The sequence below is a fragment of the Phacochoerus africanus genome, chromosome 7 (assembly GCF_016906955.1).
Source record: "Phacochoerus africanus isolate WHEZ1 chromosome 7, ROS_Pafr_v1, whole genome shotgun sequence".
Classification (NCBI taxonomy): Eukaryota; Metazoa; Chordata; class Mammalia; order Artiodactyla; family Suidae; genus Phacochoerus; species Phacochoerus africanus.
In genome coordinates this window covers 14,624,760-14,650,561 of record NC_062550.1, presented here as the reverse complement: position 1 = coordinate 14,650,561, position 25,802 = coordinate 14,624,760, and the positions used below count along the sequence as shown (strand labels likewise).

The 25,802-nt window shown below is 43.0% G+C and overlaps 1 protein-coding gene across 1 annotated transcript; it reads right to left on the bottom strand.

Moving 5' to 3' along the window:
• RTCB (RNA 2',3'-cyclic phosphate and 5'-OH ligase) lies at positions 1-25,738 on the bottom strand. The gene is made up of 12 exons (XM_047786454.1): positions 25,549-25,738; positions 21,003-21,081; positions 19,818-19,885; positions 18,064-18,163; positions 14,268-14,424; positions 11,729-11,885; positions 10,537-10,696; positions 8,924-9,099; positions 7,929-8,117; positions 7,251-7,361; positions 5,200-5,319; positions 1-509 (listed from the first exon to the last, which is right to left on the bottom strand). Exons 1-12 carry the CDS (start codon positions 25,639-25,641, stop codon positions 402-404), a joined length of 1,518 nt encoding a protein of 505 aa, XP_047642410.1. The 5' UTR covers positions 25,642-25,738; the 3' UTR covers positions 1-401.
• Between the last annotated feature and the right edge of the window lie 64 nt (positions 25,739-25,802).

The following is a 25,802-nucleotide window of genomic DNA, read 5'->3' as shown; positions in this document are numbered from 1 at the left end:
AACATTCCAAAGCCATTCTATTTAATAGAACATTCTTCATGACACCTCTCAGGCTGGAAACAGAGCTTGGTGTAAAGAGCCTCATTCTGATTAGACTTCTCTGAGTAAGGCAGCTTCCTGACCTATCCCCACCCCCAAGAGATGTTCCTAAAAACTGTGGGACAATCAAGGAGGAAGTATATACATTCTTTTCCAAATGAGGGCCACCTGACTCCTCCCAGAAGGTAAGTTTACAACACTGGCTCCTGAAGCAGGAGCCTCCCTGCCCAGCCGTTTTAGAACAGGCGGCTACAGCCGCATACCCTGGAACCTGGCAGGTCTCCAGTCTGATGTCTGAAGAGAGTTTCAGTCCACTTCCACTTCAGCGAGGGGCAGCGGTGTCTGGTGCCGAGGTCAGGGCTCTATCCTTTGATAACAGCAATCGGTCTCAGTTTAATGGCCTTCTTGCTGATTCCAGCATCATGGCAGGTGTTTACCACATCGGTCACGTTCTTATAGGACTCAGGCGCCTGCAGAGGAAGAGATAAACATTGGGAAAATCTACCGAAAATGGAACCTTTAAAAGCATGAACCTTCACTTGTAATTAAAGAAATGCACATTCAAACAGTACTGAGGGTTTTTTTTTTTAATTTTATTTTGTCTATCAAATAAGCAAAGATTTAAAAGATGATTAAACTCAGTGTTGGTAAGAGGCTAGTATGGTAAACACTCTCATCTTATTTAAAAAATTTTTTTGTGTGTGTTTCTCTAGATTTCCCTGAAGAACATGTATCACTGGTAGGAGTAGGAAAAGCAGTAACTGTAACTGAACAAAGCATACACACTGATACCCAACTGGAGGGAAATGTACCCAATCATCCTGTTAGTGGTAACTGTCTTTGGATGGCGGAGTTGTCGGCAATTTTGATTTCCTCTTACAATTTCTTTCTACACTTGTCGGAATTCTAGGAATGAACATTTATTACCTTCAGAATAAAGAAAGGTTGTTAAAATCATATATATAACTAACACTACATATGCACATGTATACACATATACGTAATACGCAAACACACCCAACTTGTTTCTGTGAGTTTCTAGTACGACCTCCCCCTTCCTTCGGTCTTGCCACTATTAGAACAACTCTCACCACACACAGCCTGTATCTCCACTCATGCCAGCACAGCAAGCTTAGGCCTCGTCGACTGATTCCCACGGGCTCTGTACACGCTCCTTTCTAGCCAACTTCCATTCTCTTCCAATTTCCGAAACATGTCCACTGTGGTCTCTGGAACTCCTTCTACTGAGTCAAAGGCAAAAACCTTCTTCCTTTCTTCTTTAGACATTCCCTTCACCAACTCGTTCCTGCTGAAATGAGGATCTCCCCTGAGGGTATTACTTCTGCTTTCAACTTTCTGAAGTGGTAGCTGTTTTCTCTCCCAAACCAGGTCATGCCATTAGGTTGGGAAGTGGGATGGGGTCCTTGCTCTTTACGGTTCTTTCCTGACCATTCTCCCTCCTTCCCCCCAGTTTTCAATCTTATATTCATCATTTATACCACCTACTACTCTTCTTGCTCCAATTAATCTGCTAGAGTCTGACCCCCATGGTGACCTGAAGATTTCTAGCACCTAGGTCACTGTCCCTCTTTCCTGCTATAGTTCCGACTGATTTCAATGTCCAGGAAGAGGAATCCTTTCTGTACTTTGGCTTCCTGGTTCCCTTTTTTTTTTCTATTTCTTGGGCTGCTACCACGGCATACGGAGGTTCCCAGGCTAGGGGTTGAATCGGAGCTGTAGCTGCCAGCCGACGCCAGAGCCACAGCAACGTGGGATCCGAGCTGCATCTGCAACCTACACCACAGCTCACGGCAAAGCCGGAACCTTGACCCACTGAGCAAGGGCAGGGATCGAACCCGCAACCTCATGGTTCCTAGTCGGATTCGTTAACCACTGCGCCACGATGGGAACTCCGGCTTTCTAGTTCCTTAATTCCTGCTCCTTCAATGCTTACTGCAGCCCTGCACTCCCAAAGTCATACCCCAGAACTTCTCATTACCAATGATTACAACTCCTCCACAGTCTCAGCTTCCAGCACCCCAGGCTGGTGATCACAGTCTAGGTTCTCAGCTCACTCACCCTTGTGCTCCACCACCAATAATCCTTTCACCCCATGAGACCTACAAGCCCTTTGCAACACCCTCAACAATCTTGTTTCTCTTTCACTACACCTTACTTGCAACCCTGGCTAAAGGAAACTCAACATCTAATTCATGCCTACACCTATACAGCTGAATGTGACTGAAAAACATCTAACCATTGAATTTAGCTCAAGTGGGCTCTTGATGCTGTCCTGCAGTCACCCAAAATTTCATTAGGCCAATTACTCTCTTAGACAACAATTTCATACCTTCTCCTGCATCCTCACTCTGTTGCTGCCTCTACTTTCCATTATATTGAAAACAAAACAAACCAGAAACAACCAAAGCAGAATCTCCATAAACTCTCTCTCTCTATCTTCCTTGACTACCTGCATCTGTACCTTCTCTCCTTTTATTAAAGATGAATTACTTAGACTTCTAGCAAAGACCAGCCCCACCCAATCCCATCTCTTTTCATCTACTCAAGGACACTGCTCCAGTAATTCCCCCCTCTTTCCTGCATTATTAATTTCTAGATTTTTCTCAAAGGCATACAAACACATCAGTTAGGTCATGCTATTCTTCTGCTCAAAATTCTCCAAAGTCCTCCCCTCATCTCCTCAGAGTAAGAGCAAAACCACTTCTGTAAAGGACCCTCACGATCTGACGCCTCTCCCTCTCTATCTTCCTCTTTCTTGCCTGCTCCAGCCACGCTGGCCTCTGGGCTGCTTCCTGAACATCCAAGCGTGACCTGGCCTCGAGGTTCTGCACTTGCTGTTCTCCCCACCATCACCCAAGGCCCTGTTGGCCTGTTCCCTCACTCCCCTCAGTACACCCTCTCTAATCTAAAACTGCACCCCCTCCCAGTCTCTCCCTATCCCCCTTCCCACCTTCACTTTGGAGCACTTACCATCTTCTAACACACTGTGCATCTTACTAAGTTTCACAGGACAGGATTTCATGTTTGTTTTTAATCATTGCTGTATCCCTAGACCTAGAATAGTTCCTAACTATAGCAGATGCGTAACAGTATTAGCTGGATGAGTGAAAAAAAAATCATATGTAAAACATTTAAGTATGTCATGAGGCATGTTTTTACAATCTTTTCTCAGCTTCTTTGCTTCTATTTTCTATGCTGAAAACTCCACCTTGTCCTGCTTTACTTTACCCCATCTTCCTCCTTGAAAAACAGTCACAGTGCTGGTAAATGACGTAGGCTTAAGAACAAAGACCTAAAGGCATAAGTTACTCATAGCGTCAGCTGAATGAGGACAGAATGCGTGGGTCTAGGCACTCTGGACCTGGGCAGATAGGCACACCTTTTGCACAAGCATGACAAGTCCTCTAAAGAATAAGGGGAAGATGAGCCTCATGGCCCCAAGGGGTTTATGAGGGGTCTTTAACAGGATATGCATTAGCAAGGAGAACCAAGGTGCAAACCTCGGCAGAACCTCTGCAGAAGCACAATGGTGATTCTCTAAAATGCTATATGCACAGATAGCTGACGCCAAGCTTCCTCAATGCTAACAACAGTTAAATGCCTAAAGGTCAGAATAAAAGCTTAATCAGCAAGTGGCTATGTGACTTTTAAAATAACTTAAAAAAACCCATATCCTGCACCTACAAACCCCTCCTCACTGGACGTAATCCTCCAGAGCACAGTAAAAGCAGTGTGGATTCCTGAGGCAGCGCTGTTGGTCCCTGAGACCTTGAGTCCTCAGTTCCCACTTTTACTTAAGATAAATGTCTCTGTGTCTTGTTTTATGTTAACTTTTTCCCCTCAGATTTCACAGCACCCGTTCTTCAGCCCCAACCTGCTGAGCCGGTCTCGAGTAAAAAACACACCGGATGTTAATAGTGATTATCACTAGTTGGTAGTGTTCTAGATGTTCTGTTTTCTTCTTTGTATTTTCTAAACCTCTTTAATTAAAATCAGGTGAAAAATTAAGTTATAAAATCAAAGTTATAAAAAATAAGGCTTTATCATTAACCTTTAACCCAGTGATTCTGCTTTTGGGATTTCACTCTAATTAATAAAATATCTGGAGAAAAGTTTCATGCATGAAGACACAAATTTTAATTTAATTTAGAGTAGCAAAGATTTGGAAACTACTTGAATGTTCACTATGGGCAGAAACTTACGGTACTTAGCTTGTAATATCTGGCAATCATTAAAAGTGACATAAACAATATTATAATAATGTGCTAAATTTAAAAAGAACTATAAAATGTTCATAAACTATGATTACAGCCAGTTTTTTAAAAAAGCATTCAGGAGAAAAACGGCAATGTGCATTTTAAAAAAGGAAGTAATAGCTGTTTTAAGGCACTGACTTTCTGGGTGACTTTTTCTTTTAAACTTTTAAAAGAAGTTATGTTGCTTCCAGTTTAAATATGCTCATACATGTACATATATGTACATGTCATTTAAACAAAATCTTTGCTTCTTCGTGAATCAAAAAAAAAAAATCCCATTTTCTCAAAATATTTCCCCCTGCCTTTTCATATTTCCTTTCAAATTTAAACATTAAATATACAGCTATGCAAAAGAAAGGTTAAAATGAATTAGCTCAAACTATTTTAAAGCTTAAAATGTAGACAAAGACTACATACAAAAAGTAAAAATCATCTTTATGGACCCAGCTCATAATCTCTCAACAAAAGAGAAGACACTGATAGCTTGTAATTGAGGTTTTCTTTTTTTTTTTTTTGTCTTTTTGCTGTTTCTTTGGGCCGCTCCCGCGGCATATGGAGGTTCCCAGGCTAGGGGTTGAATCGGAGCTGTAGCCACCGGCCTACGCCAGAGCCACAGCAACGCGGGATCCGAGCCGTGTCTGCAACCTACACCACAGCTCACGGCAACGCCGGATCGTTAACCCACTGAGCAAGGGCAGGGATCGAACCCGCAACCTCATGGTTCCTAGTCGGATTCGTTAACCACTGCGCCACGACGGGAACTCCTGTTTTTTTTTTTTTTTTTTTTTTTTAATTTCTACTAGCAATACTAAAAACTGCTGTCTCCATGTGCTGGCATAAATTATAAAGTTTTATGCTAAACACTTATCAAAATTTCAGTTACCTCTTCCATAACCAGCTTGGGTGAGGCAACACGGATTGCAATTCCCATATCTGCCAATTTGTCTAGGACGTCCTGGAAATCCAAATTACGTCTTGACTTTGCTCGGGACAGTGCACGACCCTAAATTGGGAAAGAAATGAACTTCATTTATAAATTCTATATTCCAATTTATGTTAAATCCCAGCAATTATTTAAACCCTTAGGATCATATACCTTTTCCCTGATTTCTTTTTAACTGAAAAAAGAATTAAAAAACAATCTTTTTCTACCCTATCAACCTTATAATGTACCTTCTGTCATAAGCCTTATCATATCCTTTCAGAAAACAAATTTGTACCTGCGAAGCATTTAGCATTTAAAGATTTAGTTTTGTATTTTTGATTACTGTTAATTATCAATTCAATATAAATATATTAAACTGTAAACAGTGTATCTCTTATCACAAAAACTTTGTGCTGTGATTATTTTTTCTTTCTTTTTTATTTTTAGGGCCGTACCTGCGGCATATGGAAAGTCCCAGACTAGGGGTTATATAAGAGCTGCAGCTGCCAGCCTACACCATAGCTGAAGCAACACTGGAATATGAGCTGAATCTGTGACCTACACCGCAGCGTGCAGCAATGCCAGATCCTTAACTCACTGAGCAAGGCCGGGACTGAATCCCTATCCTCACAGATACCATGTTGGGTTCTTAACCTGCTGAGCCACAATGGGAACTCCCCTCTTTGTGGTTTCAGTTTCTCAATCATAGCACTTCCTGACATCTTGGATGAGATAATGGTTTGTTGTGGGGACTGTCCTATATTTTGTAAGGTAGTCAGCAGAACCCTTGGCCTCTATCCACGAGATTCCAGTAGCAAAACTCCCCTTCCCAACTGTGACAGTACAAAATGCCCCCAAACATTGCCAATGAGTGTGTGGGATGGTCTTGATTCCTGGGTTAAAGTTAGGAGTTGGGAGGCAGCTGGGAATGAGAAAAGATCAGAGGGAAAAAGTAGGGTTAATGAGTATGTGAGGGTCTGTCCTATCAAGAGGGTACCCTAGGCAGTTTCTCTTTTCCACTCTATCACTAGTTAAGAACTCTGATGGCTTAGAACAGTGGGTGGCAAACTGGTCTGTAGGCCAACCAGATCTGGCCTACTACCTGCTTTTGTAAGTAAAGCTGTGTTAGAACTCCGCAGTACTCATCTATTTAAGCAGTGTCTATGGCTGCTTTTCCGCCACAACAGCACAAGGAAGTAATAGCTGCTATAGAGATCTTATGGCCCCAAAGCCTAAAGTATTTACTGTCTGGTGCTCTACAGAAAAAAATTTACCAATCCCAGGCTTAGAAGAGGCAATATATTGAAACAGATGTGTAGTCTACACGTGTCCTGATTTGCAAAACAGGGCATAGCCTCCCAATCTTTTTTTTTTTTGGTCTTTTTTGCTATTTCTTGGGCTGCTCCCGTGGCATATGGAGGTTCCCAGGCTAGGGGTCCAATCGGAGCTGTAGCCACCGGCCTACGCCAGAGCCACAGCAACGCAGGATCCGAGCCGTGTCTGCAACCTACACCACAGCTCACGGCAACGCCGGATCGTTAACCCACTGAGCAAGGGCAGGGACCGAACCCGCAACCTCATGGTTCCCAGTTGGATTCGTTAAACACTGCACCACGACGGGAACTCCAGCCTCCCAATCTTGAGTGTACTCACCAGTAAGGAGCAAAGTACGCTAATGGCCAGGTCTGTGAACCACTGAGATACACTCTGATATAAATCTGTACCAGGTAAAGTTACATCAGTTATGCCAGTGGGATTTCTTGGTCTGGATTTTGTGGACTCTCAGAGTTGAATAGTCCCTGGCCCTACAATGACCGCCCTCAGGTCAAAACACTTGGTGACCCCAGTGAGTCCACTAGACAGTACATATCATGGAGATAAATTCAGGTAGAAGACAATACAGATCCAAACCTCAACTCAGTTAATGTTAAGTGCATTTACCTGTCAGAATGCAAAACAATGACGAAACTGAGGAAGGCATCCCTAGGTCGGTCGGTTTTCATACTCACCGCACCATGGCAGGTTGTTCCGAAGGTCTCAGTCATGCCCTGCTCAGTGCCAGTGAGAACATAGCTACAGGTTCCCATGGTGCCACCAATGAGCACTGGTTGTCCAGTGAGCTGAGGAAGCACACAAATCAAACACGTTAAAATTTAGCAAAGTTTCCTATGCCTAAGAATCTTTGCTGATTGAGAGGGAAGGGAAGAGAGTGGGAGGAAGAGTGTGAGGACCAGGAAGGCAGCAGAAGACAGACTGAAGGTAAGAGCAACGTGTTTTTAGGAAGAACCCTTCCGGGCAAGGCGCCTGCCCTCTCAGGCTTGCTTCCTCATCTGTGAAGTGGCTGTAGGTTAAGGGTCTAACTCTAACAGGGCCAGACACCAAAAGGATAAGAGGAATGAAACAAGACTGAGTTTAATCTTAATCCTGTTTTCTAATCATTCAAAGGCCTTAAAAATAATCTTAATGCATCTTAAGGGAGTAGAATATTCTCCGTGCAGCACTTCTGAGGCGGCTATACAGCAAGCACAGATGACGGGGAGTCACCGCTTCAGAGACGACTGGACATCACTGTTCTCATGGACGACTGATTGTTTTCTTGTCACAACTGCTGCTTTCCTGCTTCAACTCCTCCGTATTTAGACCTGTCTACATCATGCCCTTGAAACCACAGATGGCTTAGTACGTACTTGGTAATCAACGGCAATGAGGGGGTGGTGAGGAGGGAAAGCCCGGGTGGAGCCCTTCCTGTGCACTAGCAGAGTCCGTTCCTTCCCGTCCACCACATGCTGTTCGACTTTGGCAATATTGTGAGAGACATCGTAGATCACGTGTAGGTCCAAGTCATCAGGGGTTGTGTTGAAGACCTTGGCAAATGCCTAAAAGAAAAAGCGTGTTAAAAGCGGCCAGAACCAGCTCCTCAGAACTTACTGATTTCAGAAGGTCTGTTCCTGGAGGCAGGGAGGGATTAGAGGTCAAGAACAGAATTATTCATCTTCACGGAAAGGACAAAAACCGTCTTGGACCACACAGCAAATTCTACTCCATCAATTCCAACTTGAAAAGCTGCTTGGCTACTTTTTTTTTTTCCTTTTGTCTTTTTAGAGCTGCACCTGCAGCATATGGAAGTTCCCAGGCTAGGGGTCGAATTGGAGCTACAGCTGTAGCCTACACCACAGTCACAGCAACGCCAGATCGGAGCCACGTCTTTACCCTGCATCACGGCTCACAGCAACACAGGTTCCTTAACCCACTGACCAAGGGTAGGGATCAAACCCTCGTCCTCAAGGATGCCAGTCAGGTTCATTAACCACTGAGCCACAATGGGAACTCCTGCTTGGCTACTCTTGATCCTGCCCTTGAGGGTGCTTCTTCAGGCTTCTGATTCTCAGTGAACAGCACATCTACCCTCTCCAATGCTGAAGGCAAATTCTAGGAATAATTTTGGCTTTTCTTCTCCCCTCATTCCCCCCTCCTCATACCCTGCTGAGTTAGCTTGTGGACACTCTGCCGATATTCTTGTGGACTTGTGGACACAGCAAAGTGTGGACACTCTGCTGATATTCTGAATAATTATTACAAACATTTCCAAAGCCAAATTCTACAGGCTTTTGAGTAAACTGTGTTTTAAATCACTTAGCTTCATCACATACAACTGGGATCAATTGAGCAACTTCGACTGTACCTGACGGGTTAAGAAGGTCATGGAAGAGCGGTTGACCCAGGCGTAGTTCCCAGCCGCTGCCATTCCCTTCAGGTAGTCCTGCCCCTCAGGGGAAGCGATTCGAGCACAAGCCAACTGACGGTCATTGACTATAATCTTGTCTCTCTTCATGGCTTTTTCCATAGCTACCAGGGCATCTGAAATGAGAGGGTAAGAAGTCCAAACCAGCCCACCTTCCCTTTATAACTATGACTTCCTATAGAAAGGTAGGCTACATTCAAACTCATTCTAGAAAAACAAGTAAAACACAACTTTCCCTATAAAGTGTTTCTGAGTTCATCTATTTATTGGTTAAGATATATATTTATTGAGAATCTTCTGTCAGAGCTGTGTGACATAATTTATGCAGGCTCCAGACAGAAAAATCTGCCCTCCAGGAGGTTGTAAGGGGAATGGGAGGTGTAGAGAAATAGTAACATGGTCGCAGGCACTCCTTTCCTGGCACGTGAGTAAATGAGAATGGAAGTAGTAAAATATGTCTTAATACCATCACAGTTTTTAAAAGTAATCTTTAGTGACTTAACCTAAAAGAACTGAAGACATGTTGCTAGATCTGCACAAAAATCTCTACACCTCATGATAAAGTGTAGAGGCACTCATGTACATTCAAAGATGAACCATGATTGCAATTTAGACGTTTATAACAATTTCTATGTGTCCATATAACTTTTCCTATATTCATAACTCCTTTCATACATCCTACAAACTGTCCAAAGTGACCTTTCTCCTGCTTTGGTTCACACTGTCTTTGGACCATGAATGCCCTTCACGTGTGATTATTCAAAAAGCAAATGCTTGGTGCCCCTGAAGTCATCTCCAAAATCTTCTCCCTAAACACTTTTGTCTCTTCTGAGTATTTGATCAATTACTACCTTCTGCCTTTTTCTTTCTTTCTTTTTTTTTTTTTGCCATTTCTTGGGCTGCTTCCGCGGCATATGGAGGTTCCCAGGCTAGGGGTCTAATCGGAGCTGTAGCTGCCAGCCTACGCCAGAGCCACAACAACGCAGGATCCGAGCCGTGTCTGCAACCTACATCACAGCTCACGCCAACGCTGGATCGTTAACCCACTGAGCAAGGGCAGGGACCGAACCCGCAACCTCATGGTTCCCAGTTGGATTCGTTAACCACTGCGCCACGACGGGAACTCCCTGCCTTTTTCTTTTAATGAACCTGACATCTCTCTCATGAGACAATCTGAGGGCAGAGTCCTTGCTATTTCATCACTGAATCCACTATATCATCTACTCCTGAAGTATAGCTATCTAAGACAATTTGCATATATCATAATTTAAGGTCTTGATTGCTCTTTGTTGGCCAGATGATAACAGTAACCTGTACAAGTAAACATAGTAACTGGAGGCTTTGACAACATCCTATGAAATAATTATTCTTCCCACTTTTTTCTGACAATGAAGTTAAAGCCCAGTGAAGTTAACCTCTTCAAGGTCATACTGCTAGAACAAGGGTAAAAACCTACCCAATACAGTTCCAATACTTTCTCCCCTAAATCTCTATGGGGTTCCCCATAAAATGCACACTTTAGCACCAAGACAAATATTAGGTCCAGAATATACCTGTGGCTACTTGGTGGCCCAAGCCTCTGCTTCCACTGTGGATCATCACACACACCTGTCCCTTATGGTCGATGCCCATTTTCTTAGCAGCATACTCATTGAAAATCTCATCCACAACTTGGATTTCTGCATAGTGGTTGCCGGCTCCCAGAGTCCCCAGCTGCAAATGTGAGAATGTTAAATAAAATAGCTTTTATTCTGGTTTGGAGAAAATCCCTGTATTTTTACACAGATTTTACCTATTTTACAAATAGGTAAAAACAACCAATTAAAAAAAAAAAAACCCACAAAACACTGTTTTATGTAACAAGAAAACTTCTAAGCTTAGAAATGCTTCATTCATTTAAAGTAATACTTTATACAACTAAAATAATGCAGAGGAGTTCCTGAATTTTACTGTATCATTATTTGCTTGATAAAGTGCTCACAACACATTAAAAGCTTCATAAACCAAAACGCAGATCATCAAATGGCTCACAGGACAGTTTAAACATCATGGAGAGAAGGGTCAAATTTTGGGATGAACTCTGGTGACCTCTTACACAAGGTCCAAGTTCAAATGATTTTTGAAATATCTATGAGTTCACTTAAACCAACCACTATCCATCCCTGAAAGGATATATCCCATAACAGGAGCTAAGAGACGATTTAAGGACTCGGAGGAGGGAAGTGCTAGAAGAGGTCTTCAGAGATTCCCTAGTTTTAACTATCTCAATTTTCTGATTAAAAAAACGAGACGCCGACAAGCAAGAGAGACTTGCCCGCAGTCACAGTGAATTAGAGGCAAAGCCATCGCAATTGGCTGTAAATTTCAAACATCTGGAATATTTTTATCCCATGGACACCATGGATGACAAAGTACCTGTTTTCATCTCAGATGCCAGAAAACATTCAGCCAAATCTGTAGATTGTCAAGGTTTGTACATGTGGAATTTAGGTAGACATTTTAAGCCTTATAATCACATCCCATTTTCCTCCCATCCACTTCAAATTCACACCTTGGTTTATTTTAAGAACAACTACAAATTCCTGATAGCTTTTTAAAAGAATAAGAAGCATACACAAATTTGTGTTCCTTCTGATAGGCTGTGAGAAACCTTGGGATATTTTTGCTATAAGAGAAGACAGATTTTCTTCCCCCAATAAAAACATGAAAAAAATGAACATGTTTCCCCTCCAAAGCGAGTGTTACCTGGGGAAGGCCTCTCTTTTTGGCCCTGGCAGAGACCTTATTGGGGTCAGCTTGCAGCATCCTTCCATACTCCTCACAGTGCTCCTTGTCTTCGGCCCAGGCGTAGCCTTCTCTTAGGGACCAGTCCACACCCATCTCCAAGGCCTCCTCCAAGTCTCTGCATGAGACACAAGGGGCAGGTCATGCCACAGCCAAGGCAGACTGGAACCTAAGGACGACCACATCTCCAAGGGCAGAGGGGAGCACTCCATTTAATGACCCCGCCCGTGATCAGGCACCCCCTTGAGACTGAGTTCATGCTCTCCGCAACTCTGGTCTTGAGGAAAGAATATAAAATAATAAATGCCGTATTACAGATAATTATCATTCTTGATATTTAATCAACTCCCTGTACTTTTCAAATCCTACTCACATTAGATTTGCCTCTCTAATCTTGAATTCTATGAGGGAGTGAATAAGCAGCCAAAGAAAATTCATAACCATGAATATCATTATCTACCACTAACTTTACTGCAGCAACACCACCTTTCCACAATAACTTATGAAAAATTACAAATAATAAATAAAGCTACCTCAGTGTCTTTAGGCAACACAGGTTAAATTTCAAGGTCTATTCCTACCTTCACGGAAGTACTATGTAGCCTGCGTTTTGAAGCTGAGGTGCACGTATGTTAAACTCCTAGAAGGAAAAAGCTCTGATCTTCACCAAAGGCCCAGCCCTCTTCCAAAATACTATCAGGAGAGATTACAATGATCAACCTGCCCTCCCCACAACAACCCATTTCAAACATTACTTATTAGGACAAAATTCCTATTTAAAATATTTGTACAGATGCTTGGAACTTATTTAGATGTTCTAGGTACACTTTTCAAAGTGGGACTGCAAGTCGGGGATCACATAAAATCACAGAATAAGGATCTTCCAGGAGTTCCCATTGTGGCGCAGTGGTTAACGAATCCGACTAGGAACCATGAGGTTCCAGGTTCGGTCCCTGCACTTGCTCAGTGGGTTAACGATCCGGCGTTGGCGTGAGCTGTGGTGTAGGTTGCAGACGCGGCTCGGATCCTGCGTTGCTGTGGCTCTGGCGTAGGCCGGGGGCTACAGCTCCGATTCGACCCCTAGCCTGGGAACCTCCACATGTGGCGGGAGTGGCCCAAAGAAATAGCAAAAAGACAAAAAAAAAAAATTAAAAAAAAAAAAAGGATCTTCCAAACATGTCAATTTTACTCCAAGTCATTGTTTTGGTGAAGGGGAGCTGTGCAGCAGGCGATAACTAAAACACATTGTAGTATTAATATCTGTACAAATAATTGAACAGGATGCAAAATTCACATGAATTTTAAAGATAAAGCAGAAAATACTAAAGACACTTATTAAGCACATCCTTCAGCAAAGTGGAAGGTTCACAGCTTTATACGAGCCATGACACAGGACATCACCAGCCATCTAAAGGGCAGTCATGCTGCAGCCTTACATTTAACTCTCCACTTTGGAAATACCTTATTTTTTTGTCTTTTAGGGCCACACTTGCAGCATATGGAGGTTCCCAGGCTTGGGGTCCAATCAGAACTGTAGCCTCTGACCTATGCCACAGCCACAGCAATGTGGGGTCCGAGCAGTGTCTGTAAGCTACACCACAGCTCACTGCAACTCAGATCCTCAGTCCACTGAGTGAGGCCAGGGAACGAACCCGCGTCCTCATGGATGCTAGTCAGGTTCACTAACCGCTGAGCCACAACGGGAACTCCTCCACTTTGGAAAGAGACATCTTAGGGCTATCATTCAAAAGAGAAGGTTGTCAATAAATACAAGTTCACTGACCAAGGGCAGTGGGGGTCACAACACTGCCTCTGAAGCCAAAGGATCATTGTTTGAATCCTGACTTCACTTGCTAGCTTTTTTACTTTTTTGGCCTTGCCTGTAGTATGTGGAGTTTCCAAGCCACTACATTGACAATGCTGGATCCTTAACCTGCTGTACCACAACGGAATTCCTAGCTTTTTTTCACTATTATCTCTTAAACTTCACTTTCCTTTCTTATAAATTAGGGATAAGATCAGGGTTATTATCTACACAAAATGCTGTACACATACCCTAGAGCACAGTGCCTTGCATATAGGAAGTGCTCAGTAAACATCAGTGGATATTATTCTATTATAAATTCTTTTTTTTTTGGTCTTTTTGCCTTTTCTAGGGCCGCTTCCCACAGCATATGGAAGTTCCCAGGATAGGGGTTTCATCGGAGCTGTAGCCAACAGCCTACGCCAGAGCCACAGCAATGCAGGATCCAAGCCGTGTCTGCGACCTACACCACAGCTCACAGCAATGCCTGATCCTTAACCCGCTGAGCGAGGCCAGGGATCGAACCTGCAACCTCATGGTTCCTAGTCGGATTTGTTAACCACTGTGCCACGATGGGAACTCCCATTGCCACTTCTGAAAGGTGACTCAACACTCCCCATCTCCTAAGCACTGTACACTGGAAACGGATGTGAGGGTCACGTGGTTATTACGTCTCTCACTCTGTTTTGCTCTTACTTGGCATTCATTGGGATGACGCCTTTGGACCCCACCCCAACAGGAATGTGGTCAAACATAGCCTGGGCAAGCTGCTCCTTCACAGGCTGGACATCACTCTCGTCTAAATTGGTTCTCAGCAAGCGAACACCACAGTTGATGTCAAATCCGACGCCACCTACAAAACACAGAAAAGCTAGTCAAGTATTAGCAAAACCAGGTGGCTGGCATTGTAACCTGTGGTTTTCCACCACTGATACAGCATTTAAAAGATAGTCATTATTTAAAAAAAAAAATGTTTTAAAGTAGCCAACAGGAGAGTGTGTGGAGAAAAGGGAACCCTCTTACACTGTTGGTGGGAATGTAAATGGTACAACCACTATGGAAATACCTCAGAAAACGAAATATAGAACGACCATGTGATCCAGTAATCCCACTCCTGGGCATACATCTGGACAAAACTGTCATTAAAAAAAGATCCACGCACCCCTATGTTGACTGCAGCACTATTGACAATAGCCAAGACGTGGAAACAACCTAAATGTTCAACAACAGATGAACACATTAAGAAGATGTGGTACATATACAAAATGGAATACTACTCAACCATAAAAAAGAATGAAAAAATAATGCTGTTTGCAGCAACCTGGATGGAACTAGAGACTCATACTAAGTGAAAGTGAGTCAGAAAGAGAAGGACAAATACCCTATGATATCACTTATATCTGGAATCTAATATATGGCACAGATGAACCTATCTACAGAAAAGAAACAAACTCATGGACTTGGAGAACAGACTTGTGGTTGCCAAGGAGAAAGGGGAGGGAGTGGGATGGACTGGGAGCTTGGGGTTAGTAGATGCAAACTACTGCATATGGAGTAGATAAGCAATGAGATCCTGCTGTATAGCACAGGGAACTACATCTAATCATTTGTGATGGAACACGATGGAGGATAGTGTGAAAAAAAGAAATGTAGGAGTTCCCATTGTGCACAGTGGTTAATGAATCTGACTAGGAACCATGAGGTTGCAGGTTTGATCCCTGGCCTTGCTCAGTGGGCTAAGGATCCGGCATTGCTGTGAGCTGTGGTGTAGGTCGCAGACGCAGCTCGGATCCTGCGTTGCTGTGGCTCTGGCGTAGGATGTTGGCTACAGCTCCGATTTGACCCCTAGCCTGGGAACGTCCATATGCTGCGAGAGCGGCCCAAGAAATAGCAAAAAGACAATAACAAAAAAAAAAGAAAAAAAGAAATGTATATATATGTATAACTGGGTCACTTTGGTGTACAGCAGAAACTGAGAGAACATTATAAACCAACTACAATAAAAAAAATTAGGAGGTCCCACCATAGCTCAGCGGAAACGAATCTGACTAGGATCCATAAGGACACAGGTTCAAAGCCTGGCCCACAAGTGCAGCCCTAAAAAGACACACACATACACAAAGCCAAGCTACTAACAACAACAACAACAACAAAGTGGCCAACAAAATGGTTCTCTGTGGCTACTCTGAATTTAAAGTAACACATATACTAGAGTTCCCGTTGTGACACAGTGGTTAACGACTAGGAACCATGAGGTTGCGGGTTCCATCCCTGGCCCTGCTCAGTGGGTTAAGGATCCAGCATTGCCATGAGCTGTGGTGTCGGTTGCAGACAGGGCTTAGATCCCGTGTTGCTACGGCTGTGGCAGAGGCCAGCGGCTACAGCTCTGATTCGACCCCTAGCCTGGGAATCTCCATATGCCACAGGAGCGGCCCTAGAAAAGGCAAAAAGACAAAAAAAAAAAGTAACACACATACTAAAGGAACTTCATAGGCCAGGGAGCCAGTAATGGACAATGAGTGACATCTGACTAGAAATTAAAACGTGAATGATGGACTTCTCTTTTCTTACTGATGACTCTTATCATGGGTTTATAAATTCTATTAGTCTTTTCAAAGAACCAACTTTTGGCTCTGTTGATCCTTCCCATTGTATACTGCTTCATTAATTTTGCTTTTAATTATTTCTATCTTCCTACCTTTTCTGGGCTTAATTTTGTGTGTTCTTTTTCTAACTTTCTGAGATTTACATCATTGATACTATAGCCTTTCTCCTTTTCTTTTTGTGCATTTATGGCTATTTATTCCTATCCAAGTATAGTTTTAACAGTAATACACGATTTTGTGGCAGATATTTTTTTGTTAACATCAGTTAAAATTATTTGATAGTTTCCATTATGATTTTTTTGACCCTTGGGTTATTTAAATGCATATTTACTAATTTATAATTTTTTTCTAGTTTTTTAAAAAACTGTTTATGGTTTCTAATTTAATTCCATTGTGGTAGGATAATATTCTCTACATCAGTGGTTCTTAGGTGTGGTCCAAAGATCTTTCCAGGAATGTAAGATTAATTGTATAATAATGCTAAGACATGATTAGCCTTTTATTCTCTCTAGCATACAGTAAAGTTTTCCAAAGGCTACCTGACATGTGATAACGCATTTGCCCTGATGGCCAATAAAACATGTATTTGTGTATTACTGCTTTAAAAATGTCTCAGTTTTAATTCCTAGTAAGGTAAGCATTGATAAAAGCCTTTGAGATCAACCCTTAATAATTTTTAAGGACAAAAAGGAGTCTTAAGTCCTAAAAGTTTGAGAACTGTGCTCTATGATTTCAATGCTTGGAAATTTGAGACCTGCTTTATGGCTCAGTACATGGTCAGTTTTGGTAAATATCCTATGTGCACTTCAAAAAAAAAAAAAAGAAAAGAAAAAAGTGTGTTCTATCATTCTTGGATGCACGGTAATGTGGGTACACACACAAGCACACACATATACTAGAGGTCAAGCTGTCAGATTTGCTGACAGGCTGGACTGCCCAAATCATTTATCTGTGGCCTTAGTCATTGATGTCTGCCATTACTACAAGAGAAAAACTGCTAAATGCTGGGCTGTCTTTGCACCTTTCCTCTGGATCTTAGCCTCACAAATTCTTATTGCCTCAACACATGTGTTTTTGGTTTTGTCTTAAAAACTTTATGCTGCATAAAATTGTTATTCTTAGCAGAAGATGGCTCTGAAATGACTGTGTCCACCACTGCTGATGGTAAAACTCTCAGAAAATAATTTAAACTTTTTTTTTCCAGATTCTAAAAGCAAAGATTTTTACTTCTGGTATGAAGTATTTCCAGTGAAAGTACCCCCACAGTAGAAAAAAAAAAGGGATAGAACTAAAAGTGAATAACAATGATGATACTGGAGCCTGGTGGCTCAGTAAGTTAAGGATCCAGCATTATAACTGCTGTGGCTCTGGTTACTGCCGTGGTGCAGGTTTGATCCCTGGCCGAGAACTTCCACATGCTGTGGGTGGCGCAGTGGAGGGCAGCACAACAATGATGATATGGAGAGCAAACATCACCGAGTACTTCCTAAGTGCCGAGCACTGTGCTAAGTATCTTAACACAGCTTAACTCACTGAATCCTCACGATAAAGCTATGTGCTAACATTATTAGTTCCAATATGGCCAAGACGTAATTGGGACATAAAGAAGAAACCTAACTTGCCAAGAGTGTTTCAGTTTGTTTTGTAGCCAATGTCTGAGTAGTGCCTGGCACTCAGTAGGAGCGCAAATAATTTTCAATAAATATACGCTTTACTTGATATTTTAATAGCCTCTGGGTGTCCACAATCAATTCTCTCAGTAGAGGAAAAGATGTGACAGAATATGAGGTTAACATGCACACAGAAAAAGCAGCCACGTGCTATGTAAGAAGGGCCGGATTCAGAGAGAAGCCACACACCTGCCAGCAGACGTGCAGTGACCTTACCTGGGGATACCACTGCTTCGGGGTCATTCATATCAAAGGCTGCCATATTACCAATAGCAAACCCGTAACCGGAATGGACATCAGGAAGCCCGATGGAACGCTGAAAGAATAAGAAAATGAAACACAGCTTCCTCAATCTGGCACTCAGGTTGGCTGGTGGGCTTGACACTAATTCTCAAATAGGCTGGGGGTTAAAGCCTTCCCCAAATTAAGATTCTGTCTTCATGGACTCTTCTCCATTGGTGGAACTCAGGTGTAAAAACTTCTAACCACAAAGCTAAATATAGTGGGGAAACCTCTTAATAAATAAAGGTTGACTATTAACTAAGAAAAGTGAAAACAGAAAAGCCTCAGTAGAAAGTGATATAGGAGGACCACATACTAACTTCAACGTATTATTACATTTTATTTTTATTTATTTATTTATTTTTAGCTATTTCTTGGGCCGCTCCCACGGCATGTGGAGGTTCCCAGGCTAGGGGTCTAATTGGAGCTGTAGCCATCGGCCTACGCCAGAGCCACAGCAACGCAGGATCCAAGCTGCGTCTGCGACCTACACCACGGCTCACGGCAACATTGGATCGTTAACCCACTGAGCAAGGGCAGGGACCGAACCCGAAACCTCAGGGTTCCTAGTCAGATTCGTTAACCACTGAGCCACGACGGGAACTCCCCTAAAGATTATCTTTAAAATGTAATAATACGGGAGTTCCCGTCGTGGCACAGTGGTTAACGAATCCGACTAGGAACCCTGAGGTTGCGGGTTCGGTCCCTGCCCTTGCTCAGTGGGTTAACGATCCAGCGTTGCCGCGAGCCGTGGTGTAGGTCGCAGATGCGGCTCGGATCCTACGTTGCTGTGGCTCTGGCGTAGGCCAGCGGCTACAGCTCCGATTCGATCCCTAGCCTGGGAACCTCCATATGCCGCAGGAACGGCCCAAGAAAATGGCAAAAAGACAAAAAAAAAAACCCCCAAAAAATAAAGATGATCTTTAGACACCAACAAATGGTGGCTGTGGCCAATTGACAGGAGGGAAATACCGATCTATACAGGTCCTCAGTATTTAAACAATCACAGACAAGTGTAATCCACTTGACAGTAAGAAAACCGTATACTTTCTACATCTGGGGCCTAGAAAAGGATCCTGACCCAGGAAGAATGGAGGTCAATCAGGGTAAGCACATATGCAGACACGTAGACAATGAAACGTACAAACCAAATCTTTTCATTTCTTCCCCCAAGTGCCCTGCATGGTAACTGGCATAAAGACCTCAAAACATGTCTGTGGAATGGATTTAAGGTCTATCTCTAGTGGTGGAATCTGAGTGTTAGACTGTGGTATCAGCCAGTTTTCTCCATGTTGTCACCTCCACCCTCCTTTCCCAAGCATGTCCTCTGTCCCTCCCCTCGGTCCTAACCCTTAAACTTCTTTCCATTCTTTCTCCAATCATCCTCTTGAATAGGGCTCAGAGACACTTCAATGATGGTACACTGACCCAGGAATAATGTGTACTACAAGAAACATGAAAATAAAATCTATTCCAAAGGCTCTCAGACACTTAGAGATTCTGGCCAAAGGCAACCAGAAACTAAGATGTTACCTGGACTCAATTATTTCTTTAAACCCCATGGTTGTTTCTAGGTATTTGAAGGTCACTGTCTAAATGATACCACTATTAGTGAGGCATGGCCATTCATCCATTCCACAAACTTTCTGACTGTAAGAGAATGTGATTAAAGCTCTATTGAGACTCACATGAACGATCCCAGGCAGGGCTGCCACATTGCCAATTTGTTTCATGGCTGGCAGGAAGCCACCAACGCCTGAAGACAAAATTTCAGTATTAGAAAAGAGGACACATTCGCTGTTTAGTAGAAGTACATTCATACTTTCCTAGACTGCGTTAAATGAAGGGGTAGTGGGTAGGACTGCTACAACAACAAAGCATAAAAGGGTGTTTGCAATGAAGTGGGAAAGAAGGCAGCCCATGCACAGGAAGGTGAGGGCAAGCAGACTAATCACCAACATGCTGTCAGTGTTGTGTGCATACCACGAGGGGGCAGCTTGCAAATATTGCACTGGGAAATGCAAAAGTTACTCCTTGTGTTGTCAACATAAAAAAAGCATTTTTTCACTTGTCCATATTATTTATAAAAAAAAAAAGTACTGGTTTAATCTAAGTGACAAAGAAGAGCAATTGGACTGGGAAAGCTCTGGATTGAGAGTCAGGGGATTTGGGGTTCTAATCTCAGCTCTGTCACTGGCTGTAGTCATTTCAGACAAGTCAGCACACCCTGGTGGGGAGGGGGGTGAGATTTAGTTTGTTGACCTAAAAAATAAAAGGGTTAAAACTAGATTTCTATTCTACCATCACCATTAGAGTATAAGAGTTCTATACATTTATCTCTAAACTTCCCCACAGTCTTGTAAGACAGGTGCAATAAATTCTTACAGATGAGATAAGCGAAGTTCAATGAGTCAGTATACTGACTTTGTAATCACCACTCCTGGATCTGAATTCTGGTTCTGTCATTGAGAAATTGTAATCTTGGATGAATTAAGATGACTTAACCTTACTGAGCCTTGACTTTCCTATTTGTAAAATGGAGCTATCTTCCTCTTAGAGTTACTCTAAGAATTACATAAGATAATCTATGTAAAGAGCCTGGCACATGGTAGGTACACAATAAATGGTAGCTCTTGTTATTAATGTCCAAGGTCAGGAGTGAAACCACTTAGCTCCAAGTGTTTTCTACAAGGCCAGGTGGCTAACAATGTGATCATCAATAAGTAACAAATTTTTGGTCTCATTTCAAGTCTTAATCACTCCTTGATAATACTTTTGTATTTCTAAATTAAAATTGTTTGAGTTACCATTTTTCGGCCCAAAAGGTAGTCACTACTTATACTGCCACATGCAAAACTCTATAATTTACTTACCACCACCTCGGCAGGCGTTCCTTAGTTCCTCAAACATTAATTTTTCCAGAGCATCATTCACATAGAAAACTCCTTCAACCTGGTACCAAAGAAAAGGAAAAATTATGTCTAAGCATATATACCTGATATATAAGTAATGGATAGAATACAAACACTGTAGGAAATATTTATTTTGCTTTACTCTTTATAAAACACTTTCACATTACCTTAAGCAGAAAACTTCCCATCAAAGACTAGGAGATGTTCCTATCTTTAAATATATCTTCACAGGAAACTATATATCTAGTCACTTGTGATGTAACATGATGGAGAATAATGTGAGGAAAAGAATGTGTATGTGTACATATATATATAATATATATATATGCATGACTGAGTCACTGCTGTATAACAGAAATTGATAGAACACTGTAAATTAATCATAAAAAATTTAGAGAGAAATACAGCAACTTCATAAGTAATGCAAAATAAATAAATTTGAATAAATATTTGTGCAATGTTCACAAATCATTTTGTTTATCCCCCTACTCTCAAAGCCATATTTAGAAGTTCGACAGGTAAAATATTTTGTGTGTGTAATAAAGAAAAGTCTTCCAACAATGCTCTCGCTAAGGCTGGACTCAGTATTCTTGTGCTTTTTAACTATCAGTAGGTTTTGGAGTTCCCTCGTGGCTTGGTGGGCTAAGGACCTGGCATTGTCACTGCTGTGGCTCAGGTTCAACCCCTGGCCCGGGAACTTCCACATACCCCTGTTGTAGCCAAAAAAAAAAAAAAAAAACAAACCAGTAGGTTTTGAAAAATTAAATGAATCAAAACCTCGGCTCTAAACATAAAAACGCAGTCATCTAATCTATGAGCACCGTCTAAGACAACAGCACACTACACTTTACTGTGTCCTATGCTCATTTATAAATCAGTACTTAGGTAAATAGTGAGTAAAAAAATTTTAGCAGGTAGCCATATAGCTGTGTGCTTGGTTTTACAATCTACATAATTTTAAGAGGCTAAGAAAGCTTGAGGCATACAAAAGGCAATGGAAGATATAATTATGTAACATCATGTTCCAGAGGATTTTTATTTTTTATGTCTTTTCTAGGGTCGCTCCAGCGGCATATGGAGGTTCCCAGCCTAGGGGTCGAATCAGAGCTGTAGCCACCAGCCTGCGCCAGAGCCATAGCAACACGGGATCCGAGCCGCGTCTGCGACCTACACCACAGCTCATGTCAATGCCGGATCCTTAACCCACTGGGCAAGGGCAGGGACCGAACCCGCAACCTCATGGTTCCTAGTCGGATTCGTTAACCACTGAGCCACAACGGGAACTCTGGATTTTTAATTTTTAACCGCCCCTCGCCCTGGCATATGAAAGTTCCTGGGCCAGGTATTGAATCCAACTTGCATCTACCTGCAATCTATGTCACCGCTGTGGCAATGCTGGATACTCAACCCACTGTGTCACAGTGGGAACTCCAGGCCAGAGCATTTTAATCAGATATCAAATATTATGAAGGATTTGCCTAGTAATGAGGAACCAAAAAGTTAACAATCATCTCGATAAGAAAAGGAAATTTATCAGATAGATGACTTCTGCATCTTAACCGTGTGAATAACAATACCAGGTGGTGGAAAATGTCTCCAGCAAAATTTTCTAAAGGGCATTTTTTTTTTTTCCTTTTTAGTGCTGCACCTGTGGCATAAGGAAGTTCCCAGGCTAGGGGTCAAATCAGAGCTGTAGCTGTTGGGCTACACCACAGCCACAGCAAAGCAGGATCCGACCTGGGTCTGTGACCTACACGACAGCTCAGAGCAATGCCGGATCCTTAACCCACTGAGCGAGGCCAAGGATTGAACCGCAACCTCATGGTTCCTAGTCAGATTCATTTTCACCGTGCCACAACAGGAAGTGCCCACATTTATTAATTAAGCAAACATTTACTGGGGATTTATTATGTGCCAGGCACTGTACTGGGTGGTAAGGGAGATAGAATATGCAGGACAGTGCTTTCAAGGAGCTTCCAGTCTAGGATGCATCCCAGACTAGAAACGTAGAGTGCGATGAGGCAAGGGCTATATTAAAAGTACAGAGTACTACAGAAGAATCTGATGAAGAAGGGGCTCAAGAGTCTAGGGCAGTGGGGGTTTACAGTTTGCTTACTTTCTGCAAACATCATTCGAGCTGGCTTTTTAAAGACAAGAGACAATATTGGAGAAGCAACCCATTTAGGAGCTGAACGGAAAGATGACATAAAGATGGGAAAGAAGTGTTCTTAAGGAACGAAGAGGAATTTTTAGTGCAGCACATGGGTCTTCCAGGAGGATGGAGATTAAGTAAGAGATGAGAATTTTAAGCGTGGAATTCACTATTCTTAAGAGAATGGGAATACAACTCAAGCCTAGTATAAAGGTCAGTAACTTTTTTCCTTTTTTGGTCTTCTTAGGGCCGCACCCATGGCGCATGGAGGTTCCCAGGCTAAGGGTTGAATCGGAGCTGTAGCTGCTGACCTACACCACAGTCACAGCCAACTCGGGATCTAAGCTGTGTCTGTGGCCTACACCACAGCTCACGGCAACACCAGATCCTTAATGCACTGAGCAGGGCCAGGGATCGAACCTGTGTCCTCATGTATACCAGTCAGATTCACTTCCACTGAGCCACGAGGGGAAATCCAAGGTCAGTAACTTTTTAAGAGCAAAATATCAAGATTTCAACTCTCCATTCCCAAAGAAGTGGTAACAGGGTTCAGTTAAACCAGAGCTATCTAACACAATCAAACATGCTCCTATGGAGAATTAGCAGTATATGTGCACCAGAAGTTAAGCCAGAATTGCTGCCAGACCATGACAGTGTGTGTTATAATCCTTTTGATGACCATAGGCCTTTTTTTTTCCTTCTTTTTTTAATGGCCACACTTGCAGCTATGGAAATTCCTGGGCTAGGGGTTGAATTGGAGCTACACTTGAGGCTATGCCACAGCCACAGCAACACTAGATTTGAGCCACATCTGTGACCACAGGTTGTGGCAATGCTGGATCCTTAACCTACTGAGCAAGGCCAGGGACTGAAACTGCATCCTCACGGAGAGAGCACTGGGTTCTTAACACGCTGAGCCACAACGGGAACTCCTCAATCATATGCTTTTGATTTCCTACTTTTTATTCAGAAAACCAAATTCCATAAACAGAAACTGGCCAAATGAAAAACAGAGCGAAAGGGAGCTTTATGAGTATGGACCTTTTCCTTCCCTTAGCTAAGTGCTTTGCACATAGGGGGACATGCAGTAAGTTTTAATACTGAGTAAAAGGGTGGAGTGGCTATTAGGAACTTTTACCAACATGCAGGATCACAAATCTTTAATAGACTTGCAGGATACCTTAAGGGATTTCAAAGCTATCTAACAACATATGCACCAAAACCTCACAAATGTCTTCTTTCCTCACTTTAACGGAAAATAATCAGCACAAACTGGCAAGGAAGTCCAAGAGAAAGAGAGCCTAGGCTTTTAAATTCTCTGGTATTGGGCTCCCAAGTCTGCACTGGGGAATGTATCATCCTGTCAGAGGAAAAAGAAGTGAACTGGACATCAAGTCTTAGCAGATCTTGGAGTTCCCGTTGTGGCTCAGCGGGTTATGAACCTGACTAGTGCCCAGGAGGATTTGGGTTCGATCCCTGGCCTCGCTCAGTGAGTTAAGGATCCAGCGTTGACAATGAGCTTTGTGCTGTAGGTTGCAGATGTGGCTCGGTTCTTCGGATCCCGTGTTGCTGTGGCTATGGCTAGGCCAGCTGCTGCAGCTGCGATTTGACCCCTAGTCTGGGAACCTCCATATGCCGCAGATGCGGCCCTCAAAAGACAAAAAATAAAAAATAAAAAGTCTTAGCAGAGTTTCGCTACATGAATAAAGCAGGCTGTGTAACCAACTGATCGAGGCCCTTCTGTGAAGTGCATATTAAAAACAAACATCCCTGCCCAGTGAACTCTCTAGGCTGTTGTGAGAAGCAAAATCGTTATATTAAAAACCAATATGTCAATTACAAAAAAAAACAAAAACACCAACACAGAGCAGTGAATGCTAAAAATATGGTTCAGCGAACAAAGATCTGTAAACGCTAAATAAAAGATCTGCATGACTCAGGGGAGCAGAGATCAGTTCCAGCAACTCCACCCTGGAGACTGGCCTCCTAGTAAAAGAACACTAAAGTCTCTAAGGCTCAGGAGTGGAATGCATCTTAGGGAGCGTTTATGAGGCTTCTATGCGAAAACGCTCTGCAAAGCCCAATTTCCTATTTACTCGGATTCCCTAGACGTACTCCGCTTAGCTGGTCCTCTCGACTGGGGACCTCTCCAGCCGGGCGGTAGTGACCGGAGGCTGCAGGATGAGGTGGGGTGAAAGTCGGGGGATGGGAGGAACTCTGCTGGGGGCGGGGCGGGGGCGACCCCGGCGTGAGAGGTTCGAAGGGGTCGCTGGAGGCCTGGTCAGGCCGGCAGGGAGGCGCCGCGGGTGCCGAGTCAGGGAGGCCCCGGCATCGAGTCCTGTTCCCCCGCCTCACCTGCATGTTGGGCACGAAGCCCTTCTTGATTCTCCAGCAGTTTTTATTAATCTTTTCCAAGAACTGCAGCTCATCGTTATAACTGCGACTCATGGTGGCGACAACCGCAACAAAAACTCCCGGCTTCGCTTTGAAGAGCGGCTGCCGCGTTGTCCGGCGGAACGAAACACCGCCTTCCGGTACTCAACGCGCAGGCGCGGCGGCTCCGCCGCAGGATGGGCGACGGCAGCTGCCGAGGCTCAAATCTCGTCGCC

Excerpts from the sequence above, each read along its gene's own strand:
- RTCB (XM_047786454.1), bottom strand. The coding sequence starts at position 25,641 with ATGAGTCGCAGTTATAACGATGAGCTGCAGTTCTTGGAAAAGATTAAT. Across the intron at positions 19,886-21,002 it reads GAACGCCTGCCGAGGTGGTG|GCGTTGGTGGCTTCCTGCCA; the intron begins GTAAGTAAATTA and ends TTTTGTCTTCAG. Across the intron at positions 9,100-10,536 it reads GGGCCACCAAGTAGCCACAG|ATGCCCTGGTAGCTATGGAA; the intron begins GTATATTCTGGA and ends CTCTCATTTCAG.